Below are 25,361 nucleotides of genomic sequence, written 5' to 3'. Positions count from 1 at the left end.
TAGACAGGATGGTGAAGAAGGTATTTAGCATGCTGGCCTTCATTGGTCGAGGCACTGAGTGTAGGAGCCAGGACTTGATATTACAGTTGTATAATTTGTTGGTGAGGCCGCACTTGGAGTATTGTGTACAGTTTTGGTCACTCTTTTATAGGAAAGACATAGTTAAACTGGAAAGTTTGCAAAGAAGATTTATGAGAATGTTACCAGGACTAGTAGGCCTGAGTTATAAGGAGAGGTTGGCCAGGATAGGAGTTTATTCCTCGGAACGTAGGAGAATGAGGGTGACCTTATTGAGGTGTATAAAATCATGAGGGGCATAGTTAGGATGAATGCATATAGTCTTTTTCTCAGGAATGGCAAATTGAAAACTAGAGGGCATAGATTTAAGGTGAGAGGGGAAAGATTTAAGAGGGACCTGAGGGCCGACTTCTTCACACAGAGAGTGGTACATGTATGGAATGGGCTGCCAGAGAAAGTGTTTGAAGCAGGTACAACAGCAACATTTAAAAAACATTTGGATAGGTACATGGATGGGAAAGGTTAAGAGGAATGTGGACTAAATGTGGGCAATTGGAACTAGCTGAGTGGGCACTGTGGTCAGCATGGACCAGTTTGGGCCAAAGGACCTGTTTCCACACTGTATTATTCTATGAATCTATAACTGGAGCAAGTTGTCTCTTGTCGTCTTGAGCACCAGTGGCAAGAGTGATGGAGTGCAGGTCTGTGCTCATATCCAGCAGGCACTGAGCCTGCTAAACCTGGTTCTGCATAGCGTCTACCAACCTGCCCAAGAAGACAACCAGACACTTTTGTGCCTGAGGCAGCATGATACCAACCACTTTGATAAAATATCCATTATGGTCTCAGGAGGCAGGAGGCTCAGGAGGCAGCCTTGCTGATGTTTCCACTGAGGCTCGGTCCACTCTTCCTCAGATGTGGAGGAAGGCATGTCTTGAGGGCAGCAGTCTAGATGGAGGACACCGTGGATATCCTGTTGGCACCTGCAGGAGACAAAAGAGAGAATGCATTATGATCAAGGGGAAAAGCTGTGACGTGCTAACAACATATGCACAATGGGGGTAATGGGAAAGTCGCACAACAATGAGCAATGCTTCTTACTTCGTTGCTGGGATACGGAGGTTTCTGCGTTCTCATAAGAGTGGTCCTGGTCTTCATCAGCTAGGGCCAAAGTCGTCTCTTTTTAAGAGTTGAGGAGGTGAATATCTGGCACCCCATCACTTCTCATGGCTCTTTTGGCCCTCTTCTACACTATATTCTCCTGTAATGACAGAAGGGAAGGGATTGAGCCTAACAAAACCAGGTGGCACAGCTGTTGGCATTGATACAGTGAGGGGGAAAATTAATGACAAGTGAATGAGCAGGCAGTGCAGAGTGCATGCATGGGGATTGGATGGATAAGATAAGATGATGCATGCGATAGTGTGAGTGGTAGAGCATGACCTTTGGGAGTTGGTTGCAGTAGCAGAGATCAAATGAGTATCAAGTAGCAGAGAAGATAGTGGCACATAGCCAAGAAGAATGGAAAAGTTGACCTTCTTTCCTGCATTGCTGGGCATTCCTCGAGACCATGGACATTGCGGTGGCCTGCGTGCCAACCTCAGACCAGGCTGGCAGGCTCTGGTGTTGTGGGTTCCTCTGCCAGTCCTGTGGGTAGTGCACGTCCCTCCTCTGGACCATCCCATCCACCAGGACCTTCAGGTCCCTCCACAAAGCAGTGTGCCAATATTCCCCCTCCGCCATCCCCAAAGTAAATATCTGCAACCATGCATGGTGACTACAGACTGCGAGTACTTGACCGGGTGTGCAAATACAAAAGTACAGGCCTCCAGTATTGATGGTATCGATGCCAGAGATGCTGCTATATCCAGGACACCCTATCAGTGGCATTTACTTCCAGCAAGGCAATTGGGCTAGAATCCGATGAGAGGAGCACCATAGGGGCAGGATAGGTAGTTGATGAGGCTAGTTTGGGATGATTGCACAAGAAGTCTCAAGAGGGTCTTGCAGAGACCCACCCTTCATAAAACTCGACTAAAACAGTGGTTCACCAAACTCCGGGGAAACTCAGCCCTGAGTTCAATATATTTAAGGCTGTTTTGATTTTGGGCATTTTTTGTCCAAATTTAAATGTGTAGGTGATACATAAAATTGATTAGCTCAAGAGAATTAAATGGAACCTGTTTAATATTTAAAGGCAAAATGTTATGGATGCTGGAAATCTGAAACAACCATAGAAAATACTGGATAAACTCAGCAGGCCTGGCAGCACCTGTGGTTTCTTTCTCTCCACAGATGCTACCAGAAATGTTTAAAGTTTAAGGCTTCTTGATTTGTGTTCATTATGATATTAACGACTAAGCAGTCGTACTAATTGAGAGTGAGTTAGCAGACTCAGATAAATTCTTCTTCACATTGGTAAAATGTTACAATTCGGTGATATTAAATGAGATGACGCAATGTTTGCTGTGGAATGGATGCCTTTGTTTCTCCCTCCCACTATCAGATGCAAATTATAACCAAGGAAGTGAGATATCTAAGATATCTAAGCTCTAGGGTCTCAGAGCCATTTCTTGGTCAACTGAGCAAATTGTGTATTTGAGTACTTGTAAAGGGAGAATATTCCTTATATAACTTAAGATTTGTTTAGTCCTTACCCCAGGGCTGACAGGGATGAGTGCCCATTAAGGCTTGATTTCAAGCTGAGTTTTTTGGTTCAATGTCCTAACACATTAGTGTTGCGGCTGTTAGATGTTTTAGTTATCACTTTTATGATGGAGTCAATGCTGATTTGGTAAGATAAATCATTCCTGGAGCATTACTTGTGGCAGAGCATAAAGTAATGACTCACTTAAAGAAAATTATTCCAGAAACATTATACATACTGAAGAACATTGCTTTATTTTAGTAATCCAGATTATTTTGTGGAATAATGAATTTCTATCAGGCAAATTATGAACGAATTACTTTTCATTTCAATTAAAGATCATAGCAAGAATCAGCAAGTAAACTTTACATTCTAGGGAGCTTTAATACATATAGCTGATAGTTGAATCGGGGAACTGCAAAGGAATAGGAAAAGATTATTTGTATTCAAAAAACCAAAATAGCTTTTCTCAGTGGTAAATGTTTAATTATAATAAATACAAAAGTTAGAAGGTTGTTGTTTTGCCATAATCTCTTGAATCTATGGTTAAAATGGAGAAATGAAAGACATGATGTAACCTGTTCTGTATGCTGTCTGATAACAAAGCTGGGTAGTTTGGTTTACAGAATCACGGAATTATTATAGTGCAAAAGGAGGCCATTTGGCCCATTGTGGCTGCACTAGCTGCATTGTTGAAGATTCCAGAGAAGACCAAGTTGTCTTACTGGGAAGAAGGTGCTAGATGTATCGATTACTGGACAATGAAAAGTGCAGATGTACTGACTATGGGTTGACTGTTAATTACTCAAGGAAAGAAACAGGCCTCACAGTTCAACAATGGCTTACTGCACCATAGCAAGTCAATGTCCAGGGTTCGCCTGGCTCAGTCTTCGTGTTCATGATGTGATATATGTGAAGAAAGGGAAGGAGTTGACCTCTTCAGAATTACATTGCCACACTTCTACTATTCCTGGCTCAGACAACTGTAGATGCCTTCATCTCAAGCTCCACTACAGTTCTTGACCTTGCTGGAAACCTCATGTTTTGACACTCCTGAGTCATGGAGCAAAAGTGTGGTCCTGTGACCTTCTCCATAGAGAAAAGAACACACTTGAGAATAGTTCTGAAGCAGTTGACTCATTACTATAAACATTTGCCTTTAGTTTGCCCAGGAACACAACAATAGTCCCATCCATCTACAAAGACACTTGTCATTAATTCAGAGATAACAAGGTGTAGAGCTGGATGAACACAGCAGGCCACGCAGCATCAGAGGAGCAGGAAGGCTGACATTTCAGGTCTAGAATTCGATTGTTCACTGTTATTGAGGAGCTTCATCGAGAAGGGTAAAACGATGCAAATAAATTTTGAAAGATCCAACACCTTCTGCCCCTTCGCTGACACCCACCAATTCCCCATCAACTGCCCCCCCCACCCCATTGTGCTTGGCCATACCCAAGTTAATGTCAACAGCACCTGTGTCAACATTGTTCATCCAAATGCTCCCCAACTGGAACCCATGGATGAACTGGGAAATCCACTCCTGACTGAAGTCCAGGTCTGAGGCTGTCAAGTCCGGCAATCCTGATCTATACAGGAGATCCAGGTACAACCTTTGTAAGGCCATCAGAGAAGCCAAGAGACAATACCAAATGAAGATTAAGACCCAGACTAACCACACGGATACCCGTTGGATGAGGCAAGGCTTACATGACATAACAGGCTACAAAGCGAAGTTGAGCAGAATCACAGTCAACAGTACACCCCTATCCAGTGAGCTTAATGCATTCTACGCTCGCGTTGAACAGAAAGTCAGTGAAATGATGTCATCTAACCCAACAGCCTCGGATGCACGTGTACCCACGGTCATCGCTGTAGATGTTAGGTCAGCTTTCTTGAGAGTGAATCCATGGAAACCAGCTGGCCCAGATGTAGTCCCCAGCCATGCACTCAGATACTGTGTGGACCAGTTGGTGGGAGAATTCACAGACATCTTTAATCTCTCTTTACTGTGATCTGAAGTTCCTACCTGTTTCAAGAGGACCACCAAAGAAAAATCATGCATTGTGTCTCAATGATTACAGCCGAGTAACTCTAACCTCCATAATTATGAAGAGCATTGAGAGGTTAGTCATGGCTTACATCAACTTCTGCCTGTCAAATTGCCTTAATCCTTGTAATTTGACTACCAGTGCAACAGGCAGATGGCATCTACCTTGCCGTATTCCCTGGAACATCTGGATAACAGGGATACCTACATCAGGCTCCTACTTATTGACTACAACTCTGCCTTCAGCACTATAATTCCAAACAAACTCATCTCCAAACTTCAAGACCTAACTCTCAGCTCCTCCGTCTGTAACTGGATCCTTGATTTCTTGACCCATAGACTGCAATCAGTAAGAATAGACGACAATACCTCCTCCTTCATAATCCTCAACACCAGTGCCCATAAGGCTGCATACTTGGCCCTCTACTATACTCCTTATACACTCATGACCACGTGGTCAAATTCCGCCCGAACTCCATTTTTAAGTTTGCTGACAACACCACCATCATAGGTTGAATCTCAAACAACGACAAGACAAAACACTGGAAAAGAGATTGAGAGCTTAGTGACATGCCATACAGACAACAATCTCACCATCAACCTCAGCAAAATGAAGGAGCTGGTCATTGACTTCAGGAAGTGGGATGGAGGGCATTGTTTTGGCTGCATCAATGGTGCTGATGTGGAGATGGGCGAGAGCATCAAGTTCCTGGAAGTGATGCTCGCTACAATCTGTCCTGGTTTGCTCCCATTGACATGACGGTCAAGAAAGCACAACGCCGCCTCTACTTCCTCAGGAGGCTTAGGCAATTTGGCATGTCCACAAAGACTCCATATCTGGATGCTTCACAGCATGGTATAGCAACTGCTCTTCAAAGTCCGCAAGAAACTACAGAGAATCGTGAACACAGCTCAGTCCATCACGCAAACCAGTCTTCTATCTGTCGACTCTATCAATACTTCCTGCTGGCTCTGGAAAGCAACTAACATAATCAAAGACCCTGTCCCAACTATGTTATATTCTCTTCCATCCAATTCCATCGGGCAGAAGATACACAAATTTGAAACCACGTACTAACAGATTCAAAAACAGCTTTATCCTCACTGTTATCAGGCTTTTAAACAGACCAATCAAGTATTAATTTTGATCTCACACTCTCTCTGCACCTTCTCTGTGTCTGTAACACTGTATCCTGTACTTTGTTCTGCTACCCTGGTGCACCTTGTATGGTATGATCTGCTTGTATAGCACACAAAACAACACTTTTCACTGTGTCTCGGTACATGTGACAACAATAAATCAAACTCCAACTCAAACATTGAGGATCTTGTTGTTAGCCTAGAACCCTGTATGTAGTCATCCACATACCTGGAACCATCCCAAAAGAGCCCACATCTCTCAGTATCCATATGCCATACCTGACCCATAGCCCTCCCATGATCAAAACAATCTGCTCCTTTAACCTAAGACTACTCCCCTCCCCCATGAAATCATCCATTTCCCACCAGTCCCAATGAAGGCTGTAAACCCGAAACGACTTTCCTGCTCTTGTGATGCTGCCTGACCTGCTGTGTTCCTCCAGCTCCAGACAGTATTGACTCTAACTCCAGCATCTGCAGTCCTTGCTTTCTCCACTTCCCACCTATGACCTTGGAACTGCTGCCTGACATATCCCACTATCCTTATCTCTGTCATTATCCCAGCAGCTTCTCAATACCCTGAATTTAATTTCCAGAACCCCATTGTTAATATTACCAACCTTGCCTGTGAAACCCTTCTCGCATAGTTGTACCACTCACATTTACACACAGCTCTTCCACTCTTGATGAGCCTCTTTCCCCTGTGCAACATAGACTACTGACTCTGAATCTCTATTACTGCCTGGCATGGATAAATGCTCCCCAAAGACTACAAAACAATGATGAATCATTCAAATATCCCAGAAGATGGCTATCATGCCTGCTGTCTGCTTTACTGTGCACTCGTGAATCTGAGGCATGTGTGGCTCGCTTGGGCAGAACCTAACTGGAAGGGGAAATTTAATTCTGGCAATCTGGCCTTTTAATGAGAATGGATGAGGCACAAATGCATTTTTCTTTTATTCACTAATGGAATGTGGGTCTCACTGGCCACACCAGCATATTGCCCAGCCCCAGTTGCCTCTGAGAAGGTGAGTTGAGATGCCTTCTTGAACTCTGCAGTCCATGTGCTATAGGTAGAGAGGGCTTCCCAATGCTTACTGCTGGAAATCTTGAACCGCTGACAAAGTTTCAAGCATTTAATTACTAAAAATTCATCCTGCCACTAGGATTCTGACCTTTGGCCTTCCATATAATCCTGTTACCGTGCCCACCTTTTGTCTTGTTCAAGGCTGGCCAGAAGATTCTGCTCCCCAGTCTCATGGTGAGGTGTCGGAAATGTTAAGTTTTAGAAATTTAATAAAGTTTAAACTGTCTATATAATTCCATGATAAAATGGATCTGATGATCGAGGAAAGTTATTAGCATTTCTACCCGGATACAAGGCCCATACCAGGTCATTATGCAATGAGGTTATAGAGTTTGAGATACCAATGATCCTCTGAAACACAAGTCGGTTTTCATCTGAGAAGCAGAGAACTGACGATGGAGGCAGCTAGTCCTACACCTGAAGCAGAGAAATTACTAATGTTATTCAACATGCAGAATGCAGCAGGGAGCTTGTGCTCAAATTGAAGACTCTGAGTTTGTGAGGATTTAAGGGAGGTTTGTAGATTCACCTAGCTTGGACTAGAGAAAAGGAATCTTGAGTGTGATGATCACAGTGAAAGTCAGTTCAAGGATGAGAAGTTACCTGGCTGGGAAAGGAGAAAAGAAGCAGGCCATCAGGAAAGGAGAATAGCTTTGGACTAGTTCCAGGCAAATGAAGTGTCTCCTTAAAGGACAGTATATAGTATAACCATAGCAGGAGATTCTTTGGCTGTGGTAAAAGTCAAGTGCAGTTTACAGCATGTAATACATACAAAATAGTATTTAGACAATATTGCATTTAGTTACTTTGTTACAGTACAAAACTACGAACTTGAAATTTTGTGTGATCCTTTCAGTCAGGTCATTGGAAATTCAGATGTATTTTTGACAGTATGTGGAGATCATGGCATTGCTTTGATGGGCTAAAATCCTACATTCAGACGTATTGAAGAAAGCCTGTCAAGAGTCAGAGGTCTTGAGTATAATCCAAACTTTTCTAACTGGTTGAAATATAGGTCCCCCAAACTGCAGTCATTTGTCTGTTGTTAGAAATTTGGGGAACAAGGAAGATTAATTACCTCAAAGTAAGTGTATTCCATATAAAATGATGATAGATATAATCACAATGAGCAAATTACACGGGAATGAAGGTTACATCTATGAAGAGGCAGTTCACTAAACTGAAGTAACAAAGATTAGCTTGGTCCAAACAGTGTTTTATTAAGCACTGAGTTGCACAGCTGGTGCAATATTTTGAATAGATGAAATAATTGAATATATGAATAGATGAAAAAAAAAATCGGCATTGAATTTACTACTGCATGGAAATACAATGTGTTCTTGTTCCTTTAATTTGACTACCAAATTTGGACCAGATCATGTAAAGGTTTCATAGGTTTTTAAACAAAAGCTGGATTTATTTATTGGTGTGGATATCTTCATTATTGATAGTAGTTATTGGATGAATACAGTTGTTCCAAAATCCAAGTTGACTTAATTGTGATTAACTAAAACACAAGTATTAGATTCACTGTTGCAAATAAGTTGTTTCAAGTTGTTGAACTGGAACACTGATCTATGTTCATGTGTATGGATTTTCTTTGAGTTAGACTGACTATCAGGACTGATTTAGCAAGTGATTTCCTGAAGGGATATCTGAACAGTTTGTCTTTTATTTCATGTACAGAATGGAAGGAAAAATATGCCTCCTGAGTCTGAACAGCATCTTGATGATACACTGTTTCCATGGCGCCAACAGCAGAGCTCCAATGGGCTGAAACGACAGAAGAGAGATTGGGTCATTCCTCCAATTAATGTGCCAGAAAATTCCAGAGGGCCCTTCCCCCTCCAACTGGTTCGGGTAAGCATTGGAAGAATAAGATTGAAGTATTTGTATGTATGCACATGACATACACTATACGTAGAGAAAAAAAATTCTAAACTCAAGAACAATAAAAATCAACAAATCTTGGACAAATGAAGTGTCTTAAAAAGGAGAACTGCTTTACATAAATACTGTATTTTGTTTAAAAAAGTCTTATTTGCCTGCGCTTTTAAAGTGTCATCTGTGTTGTAGGTTTGATGGCATTTTTTGGCAAATGCTTCATGTGTCTATGCTACCGGCCTGAAGTTGAATCTGTTTATTGTATTCTGTTCCATTAATGTTTGTTTTCGACACAACTTATAATTAGGAAATATTAACTGCAGGCTTTGTATTTTAATAAAGGCAAATCTGCATTAGCTACTTGTTTTTGCTTCATGGTTCTTAACTATTCAGATACATTTTATTTATACAGAAATACATTTCTGCAAATGCTAGAAATTTGAAATAAAAATAGTAAATACAAGAAATACGCAGCACTGCTGGCATCATCTGGACAGAGAGGCATGGGTAACATTTCAAGTCAGTGATCTTTCATCAGAAATCATGAATTGGAGTCTGAAATGTTGTCTCTGCTCTCTCCACAGATGCTGCCAGATATCTATAGTATTTCCAGCATTTTCTGTTTTATTATGTTGCATTTATATTTATTCATTTAATCTGACTGCAGTCATTTGATGAAATTATGTTTCGTTGTCATTTATAGAAAGAAGGAGAATGGTCAAAGTTGACAGAGCCTGTTACTGAGGCTTCTGTGCAAAACAAAATGGTGAAGGGAAAATTTTGTTTGCCTTCTTTATTTAAAATTAATGAAATAAAAATACAGCATTATGAAGAAAATACTGTAAAGCTTGTTCAATTTTGTTTTGAGGACAAATATCTCATTTTAAAGGATTAACAATTTACAGGAATATGAAGCTAATCCAACAATGAGCTTTTTTTCAATATCAGCTGAAACGTTTCTATTTGTACTTTTGGAATGTATTCAGGAGAGTCACAATGGAAATGATTCCCTTGCCTTTGCATCTGATTGTTTCCCAACCTGTTCAGAAGCTCATAATCTCCAGTCACCACCTTGTGTCAGGGCTTGACTTTGATGGAAAAGATTTCTTTGTGGACAATTGCTGATACAAGCCAACACCCAAACAGTCAATAGCATTAGATTCCAGAGATTAAAAAAAAACTTGCATATATCTCTTTTGCCATTTTTTTGATAGAACTATTTTAGTAACAGATCTTATTGTGGATGGTAGTTTACGTGCTTCAAGGTTTGCAATGTAGTACAAGTGCACACCTATAATGCTGTGAGAAAGCAAAGCTCTTATCTGTGAAAGAGGAAAATCTATCAAAAAAAGGTATGAATCTTTTTGCTGTATGAACCCGACTTTCCACTAATAGAACATTGGGAAGAATGAACTGAATTCAGCTGCTGTGAAAATCCATTTGACTGTCCTAATTCAGGGTTTATCCTGCCGTACAAAATTAAGATTGCTCTGGTCAAGGTTAACAGTGTCATTCTTTGTGACCATGATCATTCAATTCTGCTTAGCCTTGACATCAACAGTGTTTGACTTGATCATCCAATCCATCCTCCTACGAGCTCATTCTGCAACACTGTTCATACTTGCTTCCATTCCAATGCAACCAGCAATCTCAAGAAAATATCTTCTTCTGCCTCTGCATATGGTCACCCAACTTTGTGCTATGTTTTTTCATTTATATTTTGTCTCCAGTAATGCTGTCTGTTAACAGATTCAGTTTATAAACATATGCTGTGGTACAGAGACTCACAACTTTTAAAGAGAGATATGAATTTCACAGAGTCCCATGCACTGTCTCACACACGATTTCACTTTTTAAGATTTTCACTGTTACCAATAAACTATCATCACAGATGAGACACTACCTAATAGCTGATTGACACTCTAACTGCAGAAAAGAATCTTTTCATTAACTAATTAACATAACTGGAAGTACTTTAGAGCTCGATTGGACATTATGCCACTTTCACAGCAGTTCGCTAGCTTTGTGGTTCAAGTCCAAACTTCTTCCGGCATTTCAACAAGCTACCTTTTCCTTGATATATCAGGGGGAAACTTCTATATATCCCTTCACTCAACCTTCTAGTATGTCAAAACTGACTTCCAACTCTGGAAAATCTTTGGTCCTTAGATCTCCAAAGTTACCATCTGTTACCAATAGGCTTTTTGAACAGAAAACCAACTTTTACAAGCATCTCACGGTTTTACCTATGCTGCTGCATCCTCCAGCACTATCTCTCTTCAAATCTCTGAGTCTAAATGAGTTTGCATCCATAAATAACAGCCCCACCCTCTTTTACATCTCAAAACAAAACCAGGCACTTGATCTTCTGTAAATGTTAACTTGGACCTCCATCTCCATGGCAACTAATCACATGGGCCTGTCTCTTGACAGTGTTTGGGATTATCACCATCTCCCTCTTCAAGACATAGTCTTACCTCGACTTAAAGTAAACATTGAAAGATATAATACTCTTATAGATCCTTACATTCATAACAGCCGGCAATGGCCAGCACTCCCCCATCTCTCTCTCTCTCTCTCTTTCTCTCACCACCGCTTCCAAGTTGTGATATTATCTGTCTGACATCTGATTGTGCATGAACCCGACTTTCCACTAATAGAACATTGGGAAGAATGAACTGAATTCAGCTGCTGTGAAAATCTCAAGATCCTTGTTACCTTAGCTATGCCCCTCTCCTGTTGCTTGATCAAGTTGAACCAATCAACGTACAATCTGTGTCCTATTCAATCTCGCAATGAATTTCAAACTCTACACCGCATCTGTAATCAGACTATTTTGAGCTGCTGCCTACTTTTGACCTTGCATCTGTCCCATCACTGCCGAAAACCTTCATCCACTCCTCCAATAATAGCTTACAGATTTTTTTTGGCATTTTCAATTCCATCCTTCACAAATTTGAACCTATCCAAATCTCTGTCACCATGTCCGAGTCCTGCTTTTCCTATCCTTGTCTTTTTTTCATTTGGTTTCTTCCCAATATGTTGAATCATCATTCTCACAGCTTTGCATCTTACCTCTGCTACCTGTGAAGCCTTTCAAAATGTAAATCCAGCCATGCCATTTTATTTATTACTCTGATGGTCTTTAAAGTCCACTCAGACCTCACACGTCTCCTAGTACCATAATGTTTCTTCCACTCTACTTTTGCTAGAGGAGTCTCCAGCCACATTAACTTGTTGCCTGGATCCCCTTCCTTCCTTCTCCATCTTCTTGCAACTCTTTCCTTTTTTTAAAAAGCCTCAATTAAGTCTATCGTGCTTGATCATGTTTTTAGAAACCGATTTTATTTGCCTGCAATCCATCTCTTGACCAGTTTGGCATTGTAGAAAGCTGTTGTCTGTGGAGTGTATATATTTTCTGTTGAAACTGTGAAATGTGATTGACACTTTGTTATCTTTCCTGGACTTCCTATGGTTTAAAAAGTGTCTAGACCCAAAACGTCAGCTTTCCTGCTCCTCTGATGCTGCTTGGCCTGCTGTGTTCATCCAGCTCTACACCTTGTTATCTCAGATTCTCCAGCATCTGCAGTTCCTGCTATCTCTTGTAAACAATGTGTCAGTTTACCTTCTATGGTCTAGGTTGTGCATTTCCTTTGCAAATTGTAGCAATTATTTTAGTGCCCAATGCGTGGATCAGTTAAAACATGATGGCTGTATTAGTTCTATATGATGCAGTGAACACATTGAATATAAGAATCAAATAGGAGATGTGTAATAGGTTGATTCACATTGGAAGCAGAATGGCAGATTAACCTTTCAGGTATAATTTTCCTCTGAACCAGCAGTCACTTTATAGAGCTTCTTTTCAACCGAATTGCCTGTATGATAGCCTTTTGCCTGATAAATGTTGTAGCAGGTTCCCGTTTCTACCTTGAATATAGGGGAAAAGTAGAGAGAAAAAGATTTGAAGGCTTCAGTCACATAGAGAAGTAATAAAAGGGAAACAGTGGAGGTAGATAACAATAAGTGATGGAAGTTTAAGAAAGAACACAATTAAAAGAATCCCAGAAGCTAGTCAAAGAAAGTAGCAGCGAAAAGGTGGAATGTGAGTATATGAGTAAGTTATACATGTTAATTCAGAAATCATGCAGGAAGTAGAAAATGGTTTGTTTCCTTGAATTAACTTATTGAATTATATGTCTCTTTTCATCACCACAATGTTAAATTTGTCTCTTTGGCCCTGAGGATGCTGATGTGTACTGGAACCAACTCTGTAGATGTAAACTGCTCACTATATTACTTTGCCCAAAAGATCATTATTCCTCTGCAAGCTTAATCAGTGAGTATCTCCAGATTACCTTATGATCACAGCTAATCTCATCCATTATTACATCAGATATAATCACAGGCTTACTTTCCTACGAGTCAGTTAAAAGCAACCAAACTGAAGGGCTGTTGTACAGTGGTAGCGTCCCTCTCTCTGAACCAGGAGGTCCAGATTCAAGTCCTGCCTGCTCCAGAGATGTGTAATATCATCTCTGAACAGGTTGATTAGGAAATATACATTAAAACAAAGCAACCAAACAAGAGAGCTGGCCTAATTTTGGAGCGGCACGGTGGCTCAGTGGTTAGCACTGCTGCCTCACAGCACCAGGGACCCGGATTCAATTACATCCTTGGGCGACTGTCTGTGTGGAGTTTGCACATTCTCCCCGTGTCTGCGTGGGTTTCCTCCAGGTGCTCCGGTTTCCTCTCACAGTCCAAAGATGTGCAGGCTAGGTGGATTGGCTATGCCAAATTGCCCGTAGTATTCAGGGATGTGTAGCTTAGGTGGGTTATAAGGGAATGGGTCTGGGTGGGATGCTCCAAGGGTCGGTGTGGAAGTGTTGGGCCGAAGGGCCTGTTTCCACACTGTAGGGATTCTATGTCTATGTGTAATTTTTTTCTTCATCTTTCTCCCTGTCCACCTAAAAGCTGTTGTTCTACCTGGGATCAAAAGAGGTGACCGGGTTAGATATTTTTAATGTATTAGCGCTTGTGCTTCCATAGAAATAAAACTGATGAAGGAGGAGATTGATGCATAAGTTTAAGGTATTAGAGGACTGTACTCAATTACTTTCTAGGATTTGTGCAAAGTTCACATACTTACCCCAGACTGTTCATGTCCATCAGAAGACTAAATGAATGCAGAGTAATTTCTTTGTTGATTTGTGGAACAGTCTGCTGCCCACTGCAATCTACAACACGGACTGTACATGGTCTCTTGGGAGAATCCTGCTCAATGGGCCGGACAGCCTTCTTTCATTTAATTCTGCTTCCGTTAGGAATCCTACAGTAAGCCTCAGTCATGTGTTCATCAATTGAATCATTCAAGTGAACTTATTTAATTCATGATTCAAGAGAGTTTTTAAGGGCATGTACGAGGATTATGGTGAAAAATAATCCTGAAACTAGCCAAGTTAAAATTGTTGAACAAACAATTGCGAAGTCTTGGCAATCCAGCCTTCAAAACCTAAGTATGACTTTCATTATTTAATATTATCCTATCAGATCATTAGGATAACCATCCATTGGACTTCTCAGAAAGTCTTCTGTTTGGAGAAAATTGACAGAACTATATGGAGCAAATGTTTTGACTTAAAACAACTATCTGCAGAAAGCTGATAATATAATATAACTAAAAAAGCTGTTTCCAGTTGTGAAAGTTTTATTTGAATACAATGTCACTCCTGTAATGCCTAATTAATTTAATAATTGTCATGCCTGTAATAAGGTAACAGATTATATCTGTTTTGGAATTCAAAATAAATAAATGTAAGTTTGATATAATTCCCGATGATTTTTACATGTCACCAGTGTGTTCTGGTGATAAATGAGTGATTGTCACTTCCGATAATGTAATTATACACTGGTTAATCCATTGTTAAACAAGAGGTTTCTGTTCACATTAACGAAGTCAATGTTCAGGCTATGAAATTAATTTAAGTTGAATAATTTGAAGCTCAAAAGATATAATAGTTCTAGAATCATTAAAGTGAATCTCCAAACTGCCAACATACTTCCCTTGACTAAAAACAGAAATTGTTGGAAATAGTCAGTAGCTCATATTCAACTCAAAATGTTAACCCTGTTTCTCTCTATATAGGTGCTACCAGACCTGAGCATTTGTAACACTTCTGATTTTATTTCAGATTTCCACCATCCACAGTATTTTACTTATACCTTTCTTGAGATTGATATCTGAAAGATCCCTAATTAGGTTCTGTATAAATTAAATTTGAATGGAATTTTTACATTTTCCGTGTTGAATATGAACAAACCAGCATCAACGTGACTAATCAAAGTGATAAAATAAAAGAGAGTTGTATAGGGAGAATGCGTCATTTTGATGCTTACCTTTATCCTAACTGCTGCAATGACTAAGCTCAAAGGAAGAGCTGAATGTGAAGAATATGACTAAAATTAATTGGTGTAATGAATCATGTAAATCCAAGATCAGGAGAACTCACCAGGCAAGATAATTTGAGTGAAAATTGTTGTTGAGTGCGTTTACAATCATTGAAACCTCTAACTCTGAAGGAGGCCTTTCTATGAAACTACACCCACAGTCTTGACTAACAGCACAATGAACAATCAACTGACACAGACAGTTAAACAATGAATAATTTAACACAACACCTACAGCCAATTTTAAGTTATTTAGAAAAAACTGGAAGGAGTGAAGGGCTCAAAACTCATCTTGGAGAATACCGTGACAAAAACGAAGTCCAGCCTGAAAAAGATATATCTATCCATACTGTTTGCTTTCTGTCATTGAGTCAATTATATCTTCAAATTATCATTTTCCTATTAATTCCATGTACTTCCAGCCTCATAATAAGGCCCTGTGTGGCAGTGTTTTGAATGTCCATATCTACAACATTTTCAGCAACAGCATGAACTGCTCTGTTTCTTAAAAGAAATCAATCAAGTTAATCAGACACTATTTACATTTAACAAATGCATGCAGGCTCTCCTTGATTATTTCATGCCTTTCCGAATGAAAGTCTATTTTGTCACTGCTGATTTCCAATAATCTTTACCATCAATATTAGGCTGATTGGCCTGCAGGTTCAACCCTCTCCTTTTTGCTTGTATAGTGCTGGAGTAAAAGCAAGTTTCTGGTCCTCCAACACTCCTCTTCAATTGAATAAGGATTGAAAAATTGTGATCCATGTCTCTATTTCTATCCTTTATTTCTTTCAGTAAACTTGGATATATCCTATCTGGAGCAAGGGATTTACCAGTTTTCAATAATGATTTTTAAATAAGTCTTCTCCACCTATTATTACCTAGTCCATATAATTTCCCTCTCCTTTTGTATTGTAACCTTCACATCATTTATTTCCTAAGTGAAGATAGATGCAAAGTGCTCATTTAATATTTTTGCCATGCCTCTTCCTCCGACATCTGGAATTAAAGAGCCTAATGATGACCATGAATCCATTGTTGATTGTCATTAAAACTCATCTGGTTCATTAATATTTTTTAGGGAGGGGAAACTGCCGTCCTTACCTGTCTGGCTTAATGTGACTCCAATGAGGTTGACTCCTAACTACCCTCTGGGCAATTAGGGATGGGCAATAAACAGCCTAGCCAGCAACACCTTCATCCCATGAATGAATAAAAAGAAGAAAAAGATAAGGACAGGACTTATACAATTAATGATAGTGCCCTGGGTAGCGTTGTAGAACAGAAGGACCTCGAGGTTCAGGTACATAATTCTTTGAAATTTGTGTCACAGGTTGACAGGGTTGTTAAGAAGTCATTTAGTACACTTGCCTTCGTTGCACAGACCTTTGAGTATTGAAGTTGGGACACCTGGTTGAGGTTGTACAGAACATTGGTGACGCCTCTTCTGGGGTACTGTGTGCAGTTCTGGTTGCCCTGTCATAGGAAGGATATTATTAAACTGGATCGGGTTCTGAAAAGACTTACCAGGATGTTGCTGGAAATAGATGGTTTGTGATATAAAAATAGACTGGAAAGAGTGGGACTTTTTTAGCTGGAGTGTAGGGGGTTGAGGGGTTGACATTATCGAGGTTTGTAAAATCATGAGGGGCATAGATAAGGTGAATGACAAGGGTCTTTTCCCTGGAGATGGGGGCGGGGGGCGGGGGGGCGTTCAAAACTAGGAAGCATATTTTTAAGTTGAGGGGAGGAAGATTTAAAAAGGACATGAAGCACACAGAGAGCTGTTTGTGTGTGGAATGAACCGCCAGAGAAAGTGGTGGATTTGGATACAGCTACAATGTTTGAAAGACATTTGGGAAGGATATTGGCAAAATGCAGGCAAGTGGGACTAGTTTCATTTGGGAACATGGTTGGCATGAACTAGTTGGGCAAAGGGTCTGTTTTCATACTGTATGACTCAATGAAGATTTCCCTTTGGGACCTTACCAAGACCAAACTTTTCACATGCAGAGTGCTTGATTTTTAGATATTTATAAAATACTTTAAGATTCAGTTTAAAGGTGGCTGTTTAATCTTTTCTTGTACTCTCTCTTTGACTATCTCAATAGCATTTTCAATTCCCACTTTCTTGGTTATAAACTAAAGCTTACTTATGATATTTGTCATAAGCACAATTTTTCAATTTTATTTTAACCTTTGTATCCTTTGTTGTCCAGAGGACATTCCTTAAAATTCATTGTATTTTCCTTGAAAGGAGTATGCTGACGATGTATCTGATTTATCTCACCTTGGGGTCCTCCATTGTTTTGTTATTGTCTTACTCCGCATTTGTCTTTTCCAACTTCACCGTGCTAAATTCCTTATTAAATCACAGATTTAACTCATCACCGGTTTTAGCTTGAAAATTTTTAATTTTTTTTTGTCATTATTTTAAACTGTATTATGTTATGCACACTGCTAGCTAGATGTTCTCTTCTGTAACTCACTCCACTTGACTCATTTTCCAGATCCTACCCTATTGAGTTGGTGACAACATTGATTGAAAATATTCTTTTTTTTTTCAGTCTACAATATTAGTGGTATGTTTGTTGTATTATCATGGTAAAACCTACAGAGGCGAAGGGCATTGGTTGATTAAGTACCTTGAAAACACATAAAGAAGGATGTCGGGTGTTGGCAGAGAAGAAGCAAATATGTCTGATGATACATTCTGCAAATAAATCTAGTATTAAGTAAAAACATTGGCATGTTAATTTCTACTTCATTATCTGGTTTCAGAATTAGCATTTATTAGAGTAGTGTGAGACTCAATAATCCTATTCTACTCTTGCTAATACTGTTTGAAATTTGTCATCAAATTTGCTCATCTCTCTCCTCCCAGCAATTCTGAGTTCTTTAACACAAAACTCCCAACAGCGTAAAAGCTTGTGCTGTGTTCCTCAACCCCATCCAAATAGATACAGCCTTAGAACAGTGGATCCTTTCGATTCAAATTTGCAGCATCATCGATACTGCTACAAGCCCTCTTCACTTCTCCTTCTGTTACCTGAATTGGTAACCAGGAATGTTTCATTCTAGAACTTGTTTGAGCTTTGTCTCTTGTCATGACACACTTAAACCCCTTTATTCCCAGAGTCATCACAAATGTGAAACTTTTAAGTCAAACTATCCAAAGTCCCTACTTTACCTAACTGATGAACTCAGGTGAAAAGAAAGCACTGAACAGAGTTCTATCCTAAACAAGAAAATAACTGCTTATTGTGAACAGATTGACTTTAACCTATGGCAGTTAGGAAATATGAATTGCTAACTTGTAACTTTGTATAACTTAACTCTACCTCTTTTTAAATTCTCTCTGTAGAAACAGACACACACACAAGCGGACACAGGTCATGGATAGTAAAAGTGGAAAAAGGGGGAAAAAAACACGGTCAGGAACATATTTTGATACTGCAAGTCTAGGTCATTGAATTTGTATTGGTAGCTTTTTTCCTCTTCCTTTCAATTCCTTTTTGGTTCTTTGTTGACAAAAGGGGCTGGATTTTCTGAAGAGTGGGAAGCTCATTTTTTTTACAGAATGAGAGATCCCTGTAGTTCTGGCAGGAGATTCTCATCAGGGCCCTTTCAGAAGTGCAGAGCATTACTTTCATTCTGACAGTCCTTTATGTTTTAAGTACAGAACTGGAGGAGGAAGGAAATCCACATTATCTTTCCACAGCAGTCAGCTACCATATTCTGAAATTTAAAGGTCCAGGATCTCAGAGAGCCATTTGGACATCTGCTATCAAATGCTAAGTACGGAAAGTAAGTATGGGGTTAGGGTACCAAATGGGTAGGGGCTCAGGAAGCCTGGTATGTTAGGTTTCGAATGGGTAGTAAAGGGAGCCAGATAGGTAGGATGGCAAATAGGTAGGGGGTGGGTTGGGAGTGTAGGTGTAGGCTGCCATGATAGGAGCATATCAAGTGCAGGTGCAAAGTGACAAGATGTCAAAATATGTGGTGCATTGTCTTCAGTAGATTGGGATGGGTGGGAGATATCAGGTCCAGCACAGGCTGGAAGAAAGTGGATGTCCAGTTCTTTTGGGGAGCGCATGGAGGTCAGTTCTAGTGGCAAGAGAAGGGTATTTGGGGTGGAGAGAGTGGAGCTGGGCAGAGACAGATTGGGTCTGGAGTGAGGGAAGGGGAACTAGGGTGGGTAGGAATGGTAGATTATGTCTGGAATGGGGGAAGAGGGGTGACTGAGTCCTGAGGTGGCAGAGACATACCAGGTTGGGAGTGGCGGAAGGGGTTCCACTATCCAGAGTGGGGTAAGGGGATGGTAATGACCTGGGAAGAGGCAGTCTGAAACAGGTTAGGTCCAGAGTGGGAAAGGCGGGGTGCTGGCAGTTCTGGAGTACAGGAGTATCAGGTGAGAGAGGATGTTTAGGTCAGGGTCTGGAAATGTTGCTGGTCTGGGGGAGGTGTAATTGAGAGTGTGAGCTAAGCATGGATCTGTTGAATAGTTATTTGGGAGTTAGTATATGTATTTAACAATCTAAATTTTCCAGAGTAATTATTCACTAAATTTCATCAGAACCTACCAAATTCTCTGATCTCTTGTATGTTCCTCAGTCTCTCTTTCATTCCTGTTCTTCCCTTGCTACTTTGCCTTCCTTTCAAAATAGCAAATTTATGAAACCCACCGTTAGTTAACTTGTTAGTGAGAACATTAGTTTCTGCTTGGGTCAAGTTTAACCTGCGTTTTTATACAGATGTAGCTTCTCCTGGAATTGGTTCCAATGCACTCCCTCCTTTATCGACGTCCTGTACCTTCCTGCTTCTATACTCATGAACGTAAGGCACTAAGAATAATCCTGGCATCATTACTTTTGAGGTCATTTTCTTAATGTATTTCCTAACTATGATTTTCTGTTAACCTGTCTAATGATCACCCATTCTTTCAGTTATTGTAACATATGTTAAATGTAACTTGCGGATTCCCACTGGCACTGATGCTAGCTTCTCTTTGAGCTGCATAACCCAGAACTCTCGCAGCACTTTCTCCTTATAGTGTTATTCGGGATATGTGAATTGTCCTGGAGTTTCAACCTTAGAACAGAATGTGCATGCAACAGTCCCCAGTTTGCTTCCCATGTTTGTCAATCCAAGGGCCTTTATTTCTCTGAAACCATGATTGTTAAAATACTTAACTCTAAACTTTTAAGAAACTGACAACTAAAACACAGAAACAGTAACTAATAAAATTTTACAAAACTGACCTCAAAGATTGAGATGGTTAAGGATTAACGCCCCAAAGACCCTGGAAGTTATATTAATTTAAAACACCATAAAATTCAGCAATGAAACATGAATTGTTTAGTTTTAGTGGTTGCTGGTAATGGTCATACCCTGAAGGACTGTATTCCAGATTATGGCATCAATGGACAAGGGACTATACAGTGGGGAATAGCAAAGTGTAGAAATGTGTTGTTATAGGAGATTCAATAGTCAGACAGGCAGTTTCTGTAACAGTCATTGTGAGCCATGCATAGTGTGTTGTCTCCCTGTTGTATAGGTTAAGGACATCATAGGGTGCAGAATATTCTGCATGATGAAGGCAGTATGCTGGAGGTTCTGGTTCATGTTTATGGCAACAGCATAGGGAAGCCATGAATTAACATCCTATAGTCAGTGTTTCAGCAGTTATGGAGAAAGTTTAATAAGTAGGAACTGGATTGCACCCAGTCAATGTACAACTTCAACCAATATGCAGAATGGAGGACGTCAGATTGTTGGGACATTGGGACCAGTTCTGGGAAAGAAGGGATCTATTCAAAAGGGAGAGGCTGCAACTCAACAGGACTAGTATCAAAGATAGTAGGAACTGCAGATGCTGGAGAATCCGAGACAACAAGGTGCAGGGCTGGATGAACACAGCAGGCCAAGCAGCATCATAGGAGCAGAGAGGCTGACGTTTCGGGCCTAGACCCTTCATCAGAAAAGGGGGAGGGGAAGGGGGTTTTGAAATAAATAGGGAGAGTGGGAGGCGGATAGAAGAGGGATAGAGGAGAGGATAGGTGGAGAGGAAACAAACAGGTCGAAGAGGCGGGGATGGAGCCAGGAAAGGTGAGTGTAGGTAGGGAGTTAGGAAGGGGATAGGTCAGTCCAGGGAGGACGGACAGGTCAAGGGGGCGGGATGAGGTTGGTCGGTAGGAGATGGAGGTGCGGCTTGAGGTGGGAGGAGGGGATAGGTGGGAGGAAGAACAGGTTAGGGAGGCAGGGACGAGCTGGACTGGTTTTGGGATGCGGTAGGGGGAGGGGAGATTTTGAAACTTGTGAAATCCACATTGATACCATTGGGCTGCAGGGTTCCCAAGCGGAATATGAGTTGCTGTTCCTGCAACCTTCGGGTGGCATCGTTGTGGCACTGCAGGAGGCCCAGGATGGACATGTCGTCTGAGGAATGGGAGGGGGAGTTGAAATGGTTCGCGACTGGGAGGTGCAGTTGTTTGTTGCGAACCGAGCGTAGGTGTTCTGCAAAGCGGTCCCCGAGTCTCCGCTTGGTTTCCCCGATGTAGAGGAAGCCACACCGGGTACAGCGGATGCAGTATACCACATTGGCAGATGTGCAGGTGAACATCTGCTTGATGTGGAAAGTCTTCTTGGGGCCTGGGATGGGGGTGAGGGAGGAGGTATGGGGGCAGGTGTAGCACTTCCTGCGGTTGCAGGGAAAAGTGCCGGGTGTGGTGGAGCTGGAGGGGAGTGTGGAGCGGACAAGGGAGTCACGGAGAGAGTTGTCCCTCCGGAAAGCAGATAAAGGTGGGGAGGGAAAGATGTCTTTGGTGGTGGGGTCGGATTGCAGATGGCGGAAGTGTCGGAGGATGATGCGTTGGATCCGGAGGTTGGTGGGGTGGTACGTGAGGACGAGGGGGATTCTTTTTTGGTTCTTATTGCGTGGACGGGGTGTGAGGGATGAGGTGCGGGAGATGTGGGAGACACGGTTGAGGGCGTTCTCGACCACCGAGGAGGGGAAGTTACGGTCCTTGAAAAACGAGGACAACTGAGATGTACGGGAGTGGAATGCCTCATCCTGGGAGCAGATGCGGCGGAGGCGAAGGAATTGGGAATAGGGGATAGCATTTTTGCAGGAAGGTGGGTGGGAGGAGGAGTATTCTAGGTAGCTGTGGGAGTCGGTGGGCTTGAAATGAATATCGGTTTCTAGGTGGTTGCCCGATATGGAGACAGAGAGGTCCAGGAAGGGGAGAGAGGTGTTAGAGATGGTCCAGGTAAACTTAAGGTTGGGGTGGAAGGTGTTAGTGAAGTGTATGAACTGTTCGAGCTCCTCGTGGGAGCACGAGGTGGCGCCGATACAGTCATCAATGTAACGGAGGAAGAGGTGGGGTTTAGGGCCGGTGTAGGTACGGAAGAGGGATTGTTCCACGTAACCTACAAAGAGGCAGGCGTAGCTTGGGCCCATGCGGGTACCCATGGCTACCCCCTTTGTCTGTAGGAAGTGGGAGGAATTGAAAGAGAAGTTGTTGAGTGTGAGGACGAGTTCGGCTAAGCGGATGAGGGTATCAGTGGAGGGGGACTGGTCGGGCCTGCGGGACAGGAAGAAGCGGAGGGCCTTGAGGCCATCTGCATGGGGAATGCAGGTGTAGAGGGACTGGACGTCCATGGTAAAGATGAGGTGTTGGGGACCGGGGAATTGGAAGTTCTGGAGGAGGTGGAGGGCGTGGGTGGTGTCACGGACATAGGTAGGGAGTTCCTGGACCAAGGGGGAGAAAATGGAGTCTAGATAGTTGGAGATCAGTTCTGTGGGGCAGGAGCAGGCGGAGACAATGGGTCGACCAGGGCATTCAGGTTTGTGGATTTTGGGAAGGAGATAGAAGCGGGCAGTGCGAGGTTGGGGAACGATGAGGTTGGAGGCCGTGGATGGGAGGTCACCTGAGGTGATGAGGTTGTGGATGGTTTGCGAGATGATGGTTTGGTGCTCAGGGGTGGGGTCATGATCAAGGGGGCGGTAGGAGGAGATGTCGGAGAGTTGGCGTCCGGCCTCGGCGATGTAGAGGTCAGTGCGCCATACTACAACTGCGCCTCCCTTGTCCGCGGGTTTTATGGTGAAGTTGTTGTCCTCAGATGAGGTTCATTAATCAGCGGTAGAAAGTCACCAGCAAAAAGAAGTAGAAAATAAGAATAATATGCATAAAATGAAGAGTGCTGGATAGTACTTGAGAGGGATAGTTCCAATTTAGATATGACTAAGAAGTTCTAAATAGGAAGCAAGGACAGGATTGCAAATAATGTATGTAAAAGCATAAAACTTGCTGAACAGGTTTGATGAGCTAAAAATACATATACCACTGTGAAAATGTAATATAATGGGTTGAAAATTAGTGAGGACTGGGTGCTTAACATACTTGGAGTAAAATGTCCAGAAAAGATAGAGAAAGAAGAAAGGGAGGAGGGGTGGCAGCACTGACTCGGGAAGACATTTCTATGTTGGAAAGAAAGTCCTTGAGAAATCAAAGACAGAATCCATTTCATTTGAGTCAAGAAGCAGAAAGGGTATGAACACACCTACTGGAGTGTTCAATAGGCCTCAAAATTGTGAAAGAGAGATAGAAGAGCAAATCTGCAAGAAATTCGCAGAGATATGTTGAGATAATGTTAGAACAAGGAGTAGGGAGAGGAATTAAATTGTGAACCGTATTCAGGAGAAATTTTTTGACCAGTACGTTCTCAGCCCAGTTAGAAAGGAGACATGGTTAGAACTGGTTAGAGGAAATGGGGTGGATAACGTATACCAATCATTTATGTGGAGCACTAGTGCAAGTGTGGTCATCACATCATAATGTTTAGATGAGTAAGGCAGAATGGAATGGAATGATCTAAAGTAGCTTGTCTAAGTTGGAAAGATGCTCATTTTAATGAAATATGAACGGATCTAGCTAGAATAAAAGGAAACTGAAAACTAACAGGAGAAACTGTAACAACAATGGGTAATTTTTAATTAAGAAATACTTCCAGTATATGCTTCCTACATTTTGACAAAGGTAAAATATATGGGACCCAAACACAGTTGATTGGATGTAAAGAGAGATAGATATTGCAATGGGATAAAAAGGGAGTATGTATGTTACATGTCAGGTTAATTATACAAGTGAAAATCAAGGCAAATACAATAGATTGAGAGGGAGGTAAGAGTAAATTAATGTCAAAGAGAATATATAAGAATATAATGACAGACAAAAATCTTCTACCAGGATGTAAACAATATGTGAGTAGCAAGAAGTGGAGTGGATCTGCTGAAGGACGAAGGAAGTGAGATATGCATGACCTGCAAGGTAATGTTACAACAAGCAACAATGAGTTCTTTGCATCAGGGTTTTCTGAGGAAGAAGAAATTGACAAAAAAAACAGTTATGGCACATACATTAGAGATAATTGATAAATTGAGGTTGAGATATTGGAAAAGCAATGCATGAAGTAGATGGTCTAATCAGATTGTCCAGATGATTTGCATGCTGTGTGCTAAGTGTGAGCAGAAATTTGGAAAGGACTGCTATAGTCTTTCTTTCTTATGGGGTGGTGCCAAATGTAGCACCATATTAAAGAACAGTTAGAAAGACAGTCCTAACAACTACAGCCAATTAGTTCAATGGGTTGTGGGTAAGATTTTAGAAACAAGATTTGGGGGAATAAAAAGACGCATTTTGAGAGTTTTGAGTTAATTAAAGCTGCAGGAACACAGAGCTGTTTTTATTTTCTAAGTTATACCAGGTGGCCTGTTAGTCAATACACTTTAACTGCAAATATATTCTTTATTGCATTTGAATGCTGCAGCTTGATTTTTTTTTCTTCAGTTTTTATGCTTAAAGGGCTGGAATTTAAATGACTTCAGATTATGGCACTTAAACAAAACTTAGCAACCTTCAAAGAGCATCTATGCCTGCTGTATAAATTTGTAACTTATATATTATGGGTTATAACCCTTCAAAGTGGGGTCTGTTGAACTCAGCATTAATTTCTGAGAAAGGGTCACTGGACCCAAAGTGTTAACTCTGAATTCTCTCCACAGATGCTACCAGACCTGCTGA

The 25,361-nt window shown here is 41.2% G+C and overlaps 1 protein-coding gene across 1 annotated transcript in view; it reads left to right on the top strand.

Moving 5' to 3' along the window:
- Positions 1-25,361, top strand: part of LOC109932986 (cadherin-4-like) — a 678,601-nt gene that overhangs the window by 422,118 nt on the left and 231,122 nt on the right. Inside the window, exon 4 of the mRNA XM_048608578.1 lies at positions 8,632-8,805. Coding sequence (XP_048464535.1) covers positions 8,632-8,805 — 174 coding nt within the window. The remainder of the gene's footprint in view (positions 1-8,631; positions 8,806-25,361) is intronic.

Source organism: Rhincodon typus, chromosome 19, assembly GCF_021869965.1.
Source record: "Rhincodon typus isolate 14 chromosome 19, sRhiTyp1.1, whole genome shotgun sequence".
NCBI lineage: Eukaryota > Metazoa > Chordata > Chondrichthyes > Orectolobiformes > Rhincodontidae > Rhincodon > Rhincodon typus.
This window is presented reverse-complemented; position numbering and strand designations above follow the sequence as displayed.